The sequence below is a fragment of the Uloborus diversus genome, chromosome 8 (assembly GCF_026930045.1).
Source record: "Uloborus diversus isolate 005 chromosome 8, Udiv.v.3.1, whole genome shotgun sequence".
NCBI lineage: Eukaryota > Metazoa > Arthropoda > Arachnida > Araneae > Uloboridae > Uloborus > Uloborus diversus.
In genome coordinates, this window is record NC_072738.1 from 92786227 (window position 1) to 92798946 (window position 12720).

The 12720-nt window shown below is 34.8% G+C and overlaps 1 protein-coding gene across 1 annotated transcript in view; it reads right to left on the reverse strand.

Moving 5' to 3' along the window:
* LOC129228490 (probable 3',5'-cyclic phosphodiesterase pde-5) overlaps positions 1-12720 on the reverse strand; it is a 97242-nt gene that overhangs the window by 40845 nt on the left and 43677 nt on the right. The window contains exons 5-13 of the mRNA XM_054863170.1: positions 12291-12328; positions 12125-12203; positions 10255-10348; positions 9929-9984; positions 9336-9386; positions 9186-9244; positions 5571-5622; positions 4189-4349; positions 2197-2289 (exon numbers count right to left, since the gene is read on the reverse strand). Coding sequence (XP_054719145.1) covers positions 2197-2289; positions 4189-4349; positions 5571-5622; positions 9186-9244; positions 9336-9386; positions 9929-9984; positions 10255-10348; positions 12125-12203; positions 12291-12328 — 683 coding nt within the window. The remainder of the gene's footprint in view (positions 1-2196; positions 2290-4188; positions 4350-5570; positions 5623-9185; positions 9245-9335; positions 9387-9928; positions 9985-10254; positions 10349-12124; positions 12204-12290; positions 12329-12720) is intronic.

Below are 12720 nucleotides of genomic sequence, written 5' to 3' on the forward strand. Positions count from 1 at the left end.
AATTTAAGCAATACAAAAGAATATGTACCCGACGAATATATTGAAAATACTGAATCTCAAACCATGAATATAATTTAATAAGAATAAATTCGCAACATCTTGGTATTATAGTAGGACAAAAACGGATAACATAAGACAAGCGCTGATTAATACAAACTAGTTATAGTAATAGGGAAATATTTTCAAACTAAATGAAACTAAAAGTAAATTTACATCAAAAAAGAATCTAAGAAAAAATGTATCATAGCACTTACCATCAGTTGAATGATGCGAAAAGTTGTGTTAATTATTTTAAAAATATAAAATGAGTTCTAACCGGGCCCGGCTCTTGGGGTTGGCGACCTATGCCACCGCCTAGGGCGGCAGAGTTTAGGGGCGGCCAATTTCATAATGGCAAAATGTAAAGAGGCAAAAAAATAAGGGGGAAAATGAAAAACTCAAACTAGTTCCTTTTTTTTCTGTAGTTCAAAATCAGCAGTACGTGAGAGTATGCTCGATGATTTAATATAAAAAATACATATAGGTCAGGGGCGGCTCCTGTCAACATTGCCTAGGGCGGCAAATTGATTAGAGCAGGCCGTGATTCTAACAATTATTTTTGAGAGCAAAAAATACTGGTCAGCTCCGACAAGTTGAGCAATGGCCTTGAACAAGTCCATTTCTTTTAAAGGAGAGCAATCGGTATGAAGAGGCATTGTTAGGCGTGGTGGGGCAACCATTGCAAACCTTTTATTGGCGAGAAAATCCTGTACCGCTTGCTAATAGTTAGGTATAGTAATATTGTTCGCCAAATGGGCAATACACTGCCAACTAAATCCACAAATTTATAAGCCGTTTTTTCTCACCCCTATTTCAAGTAATGGATTTGATGAATCGGTCGTGCAGCGGAGCTCAACTTACCAGATGTGAACAGTATGTGCTGTACTGTTAGTTAATAATTAAACACAAATTGTCAGTAATAGAGAGACGACTTGTTGGGGGAAGTCGATAAGTAACCCCGAATATTGGTGCTGACAGTTTGGAGAAAAAAAAATTTGTTTACTCTGTCCCCCCAAAGTGCATTTCTCTTTTTGCAGAATATCCCACTAGTCAAAGAAACATCTCTTTCCGATGGAACAGAAGATGCCATCACTATCAAATACTTTAAAGCAACTTTTACCAGCTTTGGCTTTTTACCATATAGGATTTTCCTTTAGTTTAGGAACTGGAACCTTGAAATAGACTGCAAGTTTTGGCACCAGACTACCAGTGTCAGGTTCTTCCAATAGCTTTGACCTCTACCTCACTCTCTAGTTCATCTTCTACTATCTTGTAGTGATCTTCAAAAAAACCGCCACACAGAAAAATTAATCTTATGAAGTGGGTGCAAAAAAATTATGTTTTTTTTTTTGGCAACTCCATAAGTAAACTTAATTACCTAGCGAGAAAATTGGAGCAAATTTTATGATAACTTTCAATTAAAATGCAAAAACATTAACATCGAATAAACATCGAAACCAAAACATCGATTTTCAAAAACATCGAAAGTAAAACATCGATGTTAAAAACATCGATGTTTTAACAAAAACATCGATGTTTCCAAAACATCGACATCGATGTCGCACCTCTAGTATGCATGCGTGTGCGTTTTGTGTATGCAGTGCTCTGTGTGTACGCGCGTGTGTGTAGGCATTCGTGTGTGTGTGTGTGTAGGCATATGTGTCTGTGTGGAGGCATGAGTGTGTGTATGTCTTTGTGCAGGCATGAGTGTGTGTATGTGTGTGTAGGCGTGTGTGTGTGCGTGTATGCGTAGGATATGGACACCTCCGACCAGGAGAAGCGGATAGCTCAAGACCGGGCGGTGGTGCAGCAGAGGCCCTGGTCCAAGCTGAAAAAGGAACGGAACATCAAAAAATGCCAAATGAGAACAATAAGCAATCGTGATTGCTCAAAAAAAATCTGAAAAGTTAGTAAGTAGCTGTTTCGAAGCTATTCTAAAGCGATTTTTCATCTTTTGAATGAAACACCTTTTTCTCAATGCCACATATTCCCTAAAAAGAATGTAAATTAAAGGGGATCGATAATTCATACGTGCATTTTCTTACATAAGTTTTACTTTTAAATTTTCATATTTATTTAATTGTATTTTTTTTTCTTTTTCGTAAGAGAACAGACACGCCAGAGAGCGGAAATAGTGCATTCAACTTTGGGACTTACCTGTTGAATCTACTGTCGTTGTAAGCATCAGGAATATTTAATGATTCCCCTGTCATCGCAACATAACCTGCTATGCCTTTGCCAATTGGAAATCTGAAAGAAGAAATACAATTTGACTATTAAACAAAACCTAAGTGTAAAGTATTTTATCGATAAATTTATTTTTTAAAAATATTTTTTTTAACATGTAGATAAATCCGGGGCAAAGAGAAGTAGTTGAAATGAATTACATTTTTCAAAATGAACAAATCCGGAATTTGTTTTGAAAATTACAGTACATAACCCCAAAACACGGGGGGAAACACTGTTTTATAGTTGAACTCGTTTTGAAACATAAGCAATCACTTTTCTGGTAGTTCAAAATGAAGCTTAATGTGGTGACGGCAGCAGACCAAACAGTTTTATGTTGCTCGTATTGGCGCACTGATAAGCGTTAGGAATTTTTTGCAGGGTCTGTCACATTTTAATAAGCATCCCAAACCCTACGGGGTTGGGAGGCTTATCAAAATAATTGTCTTAATATTGCAGTAAAAACGTTAACTTTACTGGAGAAATATACTTAACAAGTTCTGTTTCACAAATGCTTGACGGGTGAACCTTTCTTGATAAAGAAAATATCAAGCACTGTAAAAAAAAAAAATGTTAGATTACCAGTATCAATGGATGTAATGTAGCATTATTGTTTCAAAAACGCAAATTGTTGCAGGAATCTTGCACTATGGTTTTAGTAGAATTCAAAGCGCATGCGTAAAGATCAGAATCGGCGCAGAGCCAATAAACTCTTATTAGCGAAACGATAATTGAGGCAGTGAGAAGCAAAGGGATGTAAGTGACAAAATTAAAAATTTGGAGATAACCAATACAAATGGTAGGTGAACCTCTCCTCTGTCTTGGGTCAAGAGATGGTACTAGTAGCCCTGGTAAGTGCTGCTATACAGCATCATTTAGAAAAAAAAAGCAATGAAAACCTACCTAGGATGTTATCTTTAAACGCGTTTTCCTCGAAACTTTATAAATACCACTTACATCCCTTTGCTTATCACTGCCTCAACTGGCCTTGTTGGCTGAGCGGTAAAAGTGGCCTATTCTGTGAGACTCGCGTCGCGTGTTCGGGTCCCACTAAGGACATTTCCTCTCTTAGTGCAATAAATATGTCTTGTTTGTATATTAAAATAAATAAATAATTGATGTATATTGGTTGGGGTTAAAAAGCGTGAACTTGATAAATCGTTCAAGAAAGTAAGATGAAATCTTACTTTTTACTCATGTGCAACCTTTCAAACTATTTCTCTGTAAGCATTCAGAAAATACTGGTGTAACCTTACGCAGAATTAGTGAGACGTTACGCTATAGTTACATTGCCATCGTGAAACCTTCTACAAGCGATGTGTAACTTTACACCAGTTGTATCAGTTAAGTTACTCCAGAGCAGTGGAGGCAGCTAAGCTGCCACCGATTTTATGGAGTAAGGTTAAAGAATTTTTTTTTACAGTGAGTCTAAACCTAATTCTTGTTTCACTCGCTGTCACAAGTCACGATCAATAATAGCAAATGCTAAGGCCCCTGTATATAAGAGCCGACGCATCAGCTTAAGATTAGCCATTTTGGATCGTGCACGGGTTAGGTTGGTCGTCTTTTCTGGCAAGTTATCGCATTTGGTTATGGTTCACTGTGAGCACAAATCGAACATTTGTGCAACAAAACTTGTAGAGTATATTTCCCCAGTAAATCCAGCGTTGTTGCTGTATTGGTTATATGTAAGTCTTTCAAACCATGGAAGTAATGTGGCACATCCTGTATTAACATTAGGTGAGACTATGTTGAGAAGTAAAATTAGTTTGAAGAGATCGCCACAGTAATTTTTATCTAAATTATGCTTTGTAATTTACTTTAACCGCTAATGAATACTTTTTAACTTTGATTACTTCATACGAAAGTTAATACTTTAAAATCACGAAGCATTTATTTGATTTAATAGAAAGAAACTCTTGCCTGATCTCTTCTGGCGATAGATCACTTTCCTTATCGGTGCAGTTTTCTGAATTGCCCTCCGAGCCATTAACATCGAAGATCCTTGCATAGAGTTCACCCGATTTACCGTCCACCAAGAACAGTGACGCTCTGTCAGCGCTCACCAGTTTTCGTGCAAACATCTATGTAAAATGTAATAAAATATAATACATGTTTTTTAATTCTAACGAAGAAACCATACGTTGAACCAAAAATGAAAAAATTTAATAAGTGTCTCGTTATTGAAATATGAGGTTTTATATCTTAAAAAAAAAACGTTAAATTTAGCGAGTTTTAGTCAGAAATGGAAGACATCTTTCACACGATTTGCGGATGAATGCAGACGGTGAAATTGCCGGTTGATCAATTTCTCGCTAGGTCTTTAAATTTGGCGATTTTCTTGAAATTTTGATAGACTTTTAGGACTTAATGTCTCGATAACGGGCGGACAAGGGGAAATAATTTTTGCGTCAAAAATATGCCTCGAGATGCTCTTTCGATTGATACCCATTTAAACTTTCTTCATTATTACACTATCGTGTGGTTTCCTGGTAAGCGGACTATTTCTATAAGCTTGATCCGCAATAAAAAGCATGAAACAAAATAATTGTATGATTCATTGATTACAATGCTCAAAAAATTGCAGTTAATCTTAATATATTTATATTTAGGTTAATTCTAAAGCAGCCAATAAAATCTGAATTCAAAATTTGAGTGGAGAAATAGGTGATACACAGTTTTGTAACGAATAGCTTTTACTATACCGCGTCTTTTCTCCATGGCCGTGTGGGCTGTCTGTGTTTCCCATCCTACTCCACAACTTTGTCTTTTTCTCCGGGAGGATATACAGAATTAAACATAGTTTTTTATGCTACGACCCCTGGAGTTTTCTGATTAATTTCCTTCAGAGGTTAAGAGTCATATCCCGAACGTATTTGGATTAAAGATATTTATGTAAATCAAACAGGTAGAGTAAAAAACATAAAACGACGTAATTATGTACAAATTTTCAAGAAATTTGCAGACACGTGTTTCGGGATTACAAGGAGCCCCTTTTTCAATTATTTGAAGTTCGTATAATGAATTCACCTTCAAAGTCAGGTCCTGCCATATTGAACCTTGAGATTTGTTTTACAGTTGGACAAAAATGCGATTGAAAGGTCAAGAAAATAGAATGTGACACGGTCAAGTTAGACAACACATCCGATGTTTATTCCCCTTGAACTATTGAACTGGTTTAAGGGAACTTTCAAATACGACGATTGATTAAGTTTGAGAAATTTGTAACGACAACTTCGTTACAACAGATAGAATATTAAGCTTATTTAAAAAATAGTAACATTAAAGAAAAGTAAATAACATACCATTATTTTTAATATAACTGCATCCATGCTGATCATATCTTGAAATATGGATCTGCAAAAACGAACACATTATTAATACGACTTTTTAAAGGTAAATGTAACACTAATAAATATTGGTCTCATTATCTGGTTTGCCACTAAAAGATATTGTGAAATACAACTCAAATTCAAAATGAAAGAATATCAGAAGTTTCTCAACAAAACTGAAGAACACGTTGTGCAAAATGAGCACAGGTAAATTAAAAAAGTGGGGCATGTTAGTTTGAAGTGGCAAAACAATTTTCAATAATTTTACCAATATCATTTTAACTTTAAGGGTCGCTAACACATTTTTTAAAAATGTTAATTTTTTGTTTGGGTCAAAAAAATGTATAATCAATTCATTAAATTTAAGTTTTAAAGTCTGAGAAAATATTTGTGTAGTCCGACCGCGAAAAGTTGAGCCTTTCCTCCGCCAGGTTTCAGAACTGTCCATTTTCGTGAAGGAGCGTTATGGAGAGAAAAGTTGGAACGGAATTTGTAAGTGCTTCAATGGCTATACAGATTGAATACGTCACCTTGGAATTTAAGAAAATAGCCAAAGAGGTAAAACATTTTAATTTTGTGCGGTCAAGACAGTTGTCTCGTTGGACAGGTCACATCCTACATAAGTGGGTGGGTCTTGGTTTTACTTTTTCAGCAGCCATTGGTCAGAGATAACAACGCCCTCAATAATTAATTTCAATTGAAAATTGGCTCGAATAGGGTTGAAAGAAAGAATGCAACGCTTGTCATTTTTACTTTTTCGCCAACTCAACCCAGTTATTGCCGCAACTAAAATATACTACGAGTAACTTTTTTTTTCATATCGCCAAAATGTTGCTAAACTCAATGAAATCGAATGTTGCGTCATTGTTTAAAGCTTAAAAAACACAATAAATTTATCTCGGATAAATGAATGTTTCACCACACAGTTTACAAAAAAGACATTTTTGTCTGCATCCTGGTTTTAAATACTGTAAAAGCCTGGTTTTAAATACCGTAAAAGTCGTGAGCTCGTCGTAATCGCGAAATTTTAGGCCTCTCGAAATATTTTTTTACGTTCTTCGAGAAATTCACGAAATTTTCGTGAAATCACCGATGTCTTTGTTTTCGCAAAAATTACGGCTTGCGAAAATGAGTGCTTTTACAGGTAGTCAATTCTTACTAATTTTGAATCCAGAAAAATACACATGTAAATGAACTTTTTTTTATTAGTTCCTGTTTTCAGAATGCACAAAAGTTCACTGGAGAAAGATGCACAGTAACCAACCATTGATGTGAATGTAAACTTTAAAAAAAAATCTAAGAAATAAATGTGATTAAACAGAATATGTTTCTTTAAACAATGTTTATTACTTCCTTTTATACAGGAGAGGACGTATTGTATTTGCGAAAAAAAATTTCCCTCAAATTTCGCCCTAAATTTCTATTTTACTTAACCCCGAATAAATGTTGTGGCAAAACTTGAATACTAAATCTGCTGGTATCTGTTGTCCTCGAAAAATATAGCACCACTAAGGCGCTTTCTTGAATACCAATCGTGTTCCAGAGAAAGTTTCTACAAATCTCTATTCGTTTTCTTTCTCTCCGAGAACTCTACTAGTTGACGTAACAACTCTGTTTAACTCCGGTTATTTTATCAGTCTAATAATAGCGGTAAGTGAATAGGGTATACTTACTCAAGCGCGTATATAAGGGAGGGGCTGAGGAGGCCCGGCCCCCCTCCAAAATGTGGAAAAAACTTACATAAGGGTTATTTTTGGTTTTAGTTGCACACGAATAATTTCCAAACTTTTAGCTACAAAACAGAATAAATAAATATGATAGTGATACTAATAATTATAATGCGTTAGAGCAGAGATTTCCGAACTGGGTGCCGCAGGTAGGAGGTGAGGGGTGCCACCAAGCGTCCATGGTAACAATAATAAGTATGTATATAAAACTAGACTAGGATGCCGTGAGAAAATTCTAATTCTTCAAAGGGTGCCGTGCATCGCTAAAGTTTGGGAACCCTGCTTTAGATGGCACCAGGATGTGGTGTTCAGAAGGGGTTAGAGGATCCGTACCCCATTCTCCAGAAAAGAATGGGTCTTGGGAAAGCGAAGTTATTTCAACAAAATGAAAAGTAAATAATGTTGGGGGAAAAAATCTCAATTCTTTCAAAAAGAAATCTATAAACTAAAAAATAAATAAACAGATGCAGCTAATTCCTTAGCAATTTAAGTTCCTCTTTCTTTCACCCCCCCCCCCTTTTTCTTTTCAAAATGATTCTCCCCTTAACTCTCGTTCCCTAAAAGAACTTTAAAATAAGTTTTAGTTGTTCGTTTGAGTAATAATGGAAATTAATGTCCTAAAAACGCATTTATTTAGGCGTTTTTCCAGCATTAATTTCAAAACATTTCTGGAGGAGGATACCCAAACCAACATCCTTTCACTGAGGTTACTATGAACAATAATCTGCAATTGTGCCATTTCAATTTTGAAAAGTTTCAGAGGAAGATCCCTAAAACCGCTCCTTACCACTAAACTTCTATAAATATGACCTGAAAATTGCGTTGTACCTTTGAGAGAAGGATTATCGAACTGCTTCTTACTTCCAAATATTGCCTAATGTTGGGAAAAAATCTGAATTGCTTTTGGAAAGAACCTTAAAATAAAAATTTTCAAAAGTTACTGATGACTATTGATCACGTCCAACACTTCCTATCCCCCCCCCCCCTATTTTTTTTCCTAGTCGGTCTAAGACAAGAAAGTCTTTAAAATGCTACGCTTCAAAGTCCTCCAACCCACTAAAACCATTAAAGAGCTTCTTCAACCTCGTTTTCGAGGCTACAATGTCAAAAAATTTCCAGGGGACAACTACCAAACGCCTTGCCTTCTGAAAGCATCGAAAGTTGTTTAAGATTGCCTTTATGGAACTTCAATTTTGAAAAATGGCCGAACCCCTAACGTTACCAAATATGGTCCACAGACGCGCTTTTAAGACTTCAATTACGAAAAAATTTCGGACGAGGGTCCGACTATTCCCGTATGAAATCTGACAAGGAAAAAACTACAATTTTGGAATATTCAAGGTGGAGAGTGTTTAAATCCCTCCACCTAGTATTACTGAATATCTGTTTAAAACTTCGCTTTTTAGGACTTTAATTTCAAAATAGTTTTTGAGGACTGTCCCAGAACCGCATTGCCCGTAACATCATCGAAAATAGTCTGAAACTGCGTTTTTAGACTTTCAATTTCGAAAAATTGGGCGGAGGGGTGTGGGATTTCGCTCTATTGTTTTAAAAAAATCAATTGGGGCAACTTCAAAAAGTTCCATTCTTTTAATTACACTAACGTCAACAAATCCAGCCTATAATGGCGGTTTTAAGATTTCGAAAAACTTCCGCAGAAGTCCTCGAATTTTTCCTCCCCTTAGCATCACCAGAGACTGTAAAACTGCGTTCTTAGGACTAGAATTTCAAAACATTTCCGGGGGAGAACCCCCGGACCCCCCTCCCAAAAAAATTACAAAAAATCAAAATAAGGGGGGGGAATAATCTTGGTTATATGGACCCCTCCAAAATAAAAAGACATGTACGTCACTGTACTTACTTAACTACAGTAAGCAGAAACATGTTTAGTTCCCGTTGCTGCATCATATTGCAATACAGCTGTGAAGAAAAACTTAAGGTTAACATAAACTGAAAATATAAATAAATAAATAAATAAAGGCGAATTTCATGTGTAAAATGTTATACGTACTTCAGCATAATGCAAAGCTATTCCTCCCCACACCAAATAACTATTTACAATCTAGAAAAGATGCCATCGATTTAAAAAAGTTAATTCATTTTCAAGTACTTCAAAAATTTTAAATATTTAATTGAATGTTTTCAAACAGATTTATAAAATTGGAAAGTTACTTAAACTATCTTATAAATAATATATTCACAAAGTTATTACTCAATTTGTTGAATAAGTTGAACAAAAATTTATCATTCAAAGAAGGGGTGAACTTAGTCAAGGTTCCTTTATTCAATAAAATGTTTTGCAACAAATAATTGTTTTAGATATTTTGATTAAGATATTACTAAAAACATTAGAAGTATTTCATTATAAATTGAGAGTACACGCTCATCTTTATCTTTACTAATAATAAAGCTCAAAGTCTCTCTGTCAGGATGTCTGGATGTCTAGATAGCGATATTCATGATAGCGAAACACACAATTTGAATTCCGGATGTCAAAATGCAAACTAAGCTGGGTGATTGATGCTAAATGTTGTGTGCTGCATGTTTGATAATAATTGCTTTATTAGTATTTTTTAGCCCATAATTGATGAAATATTTCCTTACTTCTTCATCTTCCTCAAAGAACTCCGAGTCTACATCCTTGTAGAGCTCCAAAACACCTAAAAAATTAAACTAAATTACAATTTTAAAAATCGAAAAGATGTATTCCAGCTGTTTTTTTTTCTTCTTTATTTGGGAACCTTTAAAGTAATGTAAAATTTTCAAATTAGCAAAAGAAAAAAAAATCCTGACTGCGTATTATTTTATGTAATAGCTGGTGATAATTACAATACCTTCGTTTAATCACAGTAAAAATAAATCACACATTAATTGATTTTCATTCATTGTCTTTTCCATAAAAAAATCATATAATAAAATTTTTGCTTTACCTGACAATTCTCCATCTGGCCGCATAACAGGATGACACAGTACGTTTACGGGATCTTCAAACTGGATAGTGACATCATCTTGTACCTTTTGATCCTGAAAACGTACTTGATTCCTTATATTACATTATTCACCATCGTACTTAAAAGCATTATAAAACAGAAAACAAAATCTAAGAGAGTTTCAGATTAAGTAAATATGTAATTTAAAGTTCAACATTTCCACACTTGCACCTTTTATAGCTGCATATATAAACAATTCTATAGAAAGGAGTTATTTTGCACACCAAACCTTCCAATTTTTCAACTTTTCACAAAGGCGGCAGTTTGGTATTTTTTAGAAAGGCAAGATAAGTGTTTTTGTTAAAATGTCAAAGTTCACAAAACATCTTCATTTAGTTTAGAGATATTGAGTCTTAAATTTGCAAATTTTATGAACCCGTATTTTTACTAACTTTTACTTGATTTTAGTTCATGACCCAATTGATTAATTACTACTCCATCAAAATTGATATCTAAAATAAAAACAAATGTACTAAAAATGCTAAAGTATTGAAAATTTTTATAAATATTCATCAACAAATTTTTCAAATGAGTTTCGATTAAACTTATGGAATAAAACATCCATAGCTTAAAAAATTGACTTTCGGAAAAGCAAAAATCTAAAATATTAGAACTAATGCACTTAATATCATTTTATCCTCAGTCTATCTTTACCATCCACATGTTTAAAATTTTTCCCTTCATGGTAATGACATTTTAATGTTTTTCACCTGACAAGACATAAAATATAGTCATCTTCGTTAAAATTTTGCGTATTTTGAACAAAAGTTTACTTATTGTAAGCATAAAAAAAAAGAGGTTGAAGAAGGATAACAGTCATGTTTGTATGTGGAAACATGCTTTGGGAGATATTGAAATGAAGTCCTGTATTCCTTTTGATTTTTTCACACTTACTACTACTCTTGGTATTGTAACTTTTAATGAAGGCTTGAGAATTGATTTTACAAAGCAAAATGAACACCCAGAACTGCTGCACCTCCCTCAAACACCTCCCTCAACTGCTGAGGGTTTCCCTCAAAGTCATAAATAGTATTTCCCCCCGATCACTCGTTCTCTTCTACATTGATGGAAGCCGATCAGACCGTTACCTTCGTGAGGAGAAGGCCTGTTCGCTCAGGTGATGAGTCCCCTCTAGTGGGAAGAGGTGCTTCTTCGCCTCAGCGGACTCACACACATAATTTATGTGATTTATAGCAAATTTTGAGAATCTCAACTTTTTTTAAAGGTATTTAAAGATAGCCTGTGTACTCCCCCACCCCCTCCCTCGAAAACGGAACGATAATAATGGAAGATAGATATGATCTTAGAAACAAATGTCACAATCATTTACGGGAGGAACGGGCAGTGGTGTTCTTACGAAAACGAGTGTGGGAGGGCATACAGTTTTAGAAACTCCGACCACAGGACTTTTATTTGCTCTAAATTCGTTCTGATCAAAAAGGCCTTAATTTTTGTTTGGATGCGGACATAGATGACGTTTGGGTCTTGACAGATAGCAAAAGCTCCATCCAGTACTTGAAACAATGGCCGAATTATTATAAGGAGTGGCCAGATATCATTCCCTCGCATGTTGAAGTAAGCAGAGATAAAGTTGCTGACCTGCTTGCTGGGGAAAGGTTGCGAACTCCCCACCACCAAACTACTAACATTTAAGGTCCAGTTCCTGTTTTTGGCTGAGATAAAAATTAAATTCGGAAATTCCGTAGATGTTTTCAAAAGCTATATGTAAATTATTCTTGATTCAAATTTGAATATTCAGTGTTTAATTTTTTTTTTTTTTTTTTTTCACCGCTTCCAATAACCATCTTACTTTGTCAGTTGCTTTCAGTCTCACACACTCTTTAATTTTAGCAACATAAGTTGCTAAAGATGCTTCTACTTCTGGATTCCTGAGAGTAGAAACAGAAAAAAAAAATTAAACAAATCAAACAAGAACTTGCTTTTTTTCAGACTGTAAAGCGTAGAAGTAGACTTACTCTGTTCTAATTCCTTGGCACACATATGAACATAACTCCTAGAAAGAAAAGAAAGGACATTTTACAGTATTTATAAAAAGAATGACAACACAGTATTATATAGTGTCTGAAAAGTCTTTGATACATTTTAAAAATTCGTAAAAAAAAGCAACAAACTGTCGTATGGGTTTGCGTTTTGCGCCATAATACTTCACAGGTTCAAAAAAAAAAAAAAAAAAAAAAAAGACTTGGCAATACACTGCATAGAAATTCCGAAACGTCACTGAATATTTCTGTGGAACGTTTTGGGATTTCACAGGTTTTCATCTATTTCCCTGTAAAATCAGGTATCTTTGCAAAAAAGTTTCCTAAAATTCCGCAAGTTGCACGAAAGCAGACTTTTCAATGGTGTGAAAAATATTTTTAGCTACCAGTTTAAAGATTGACTGAG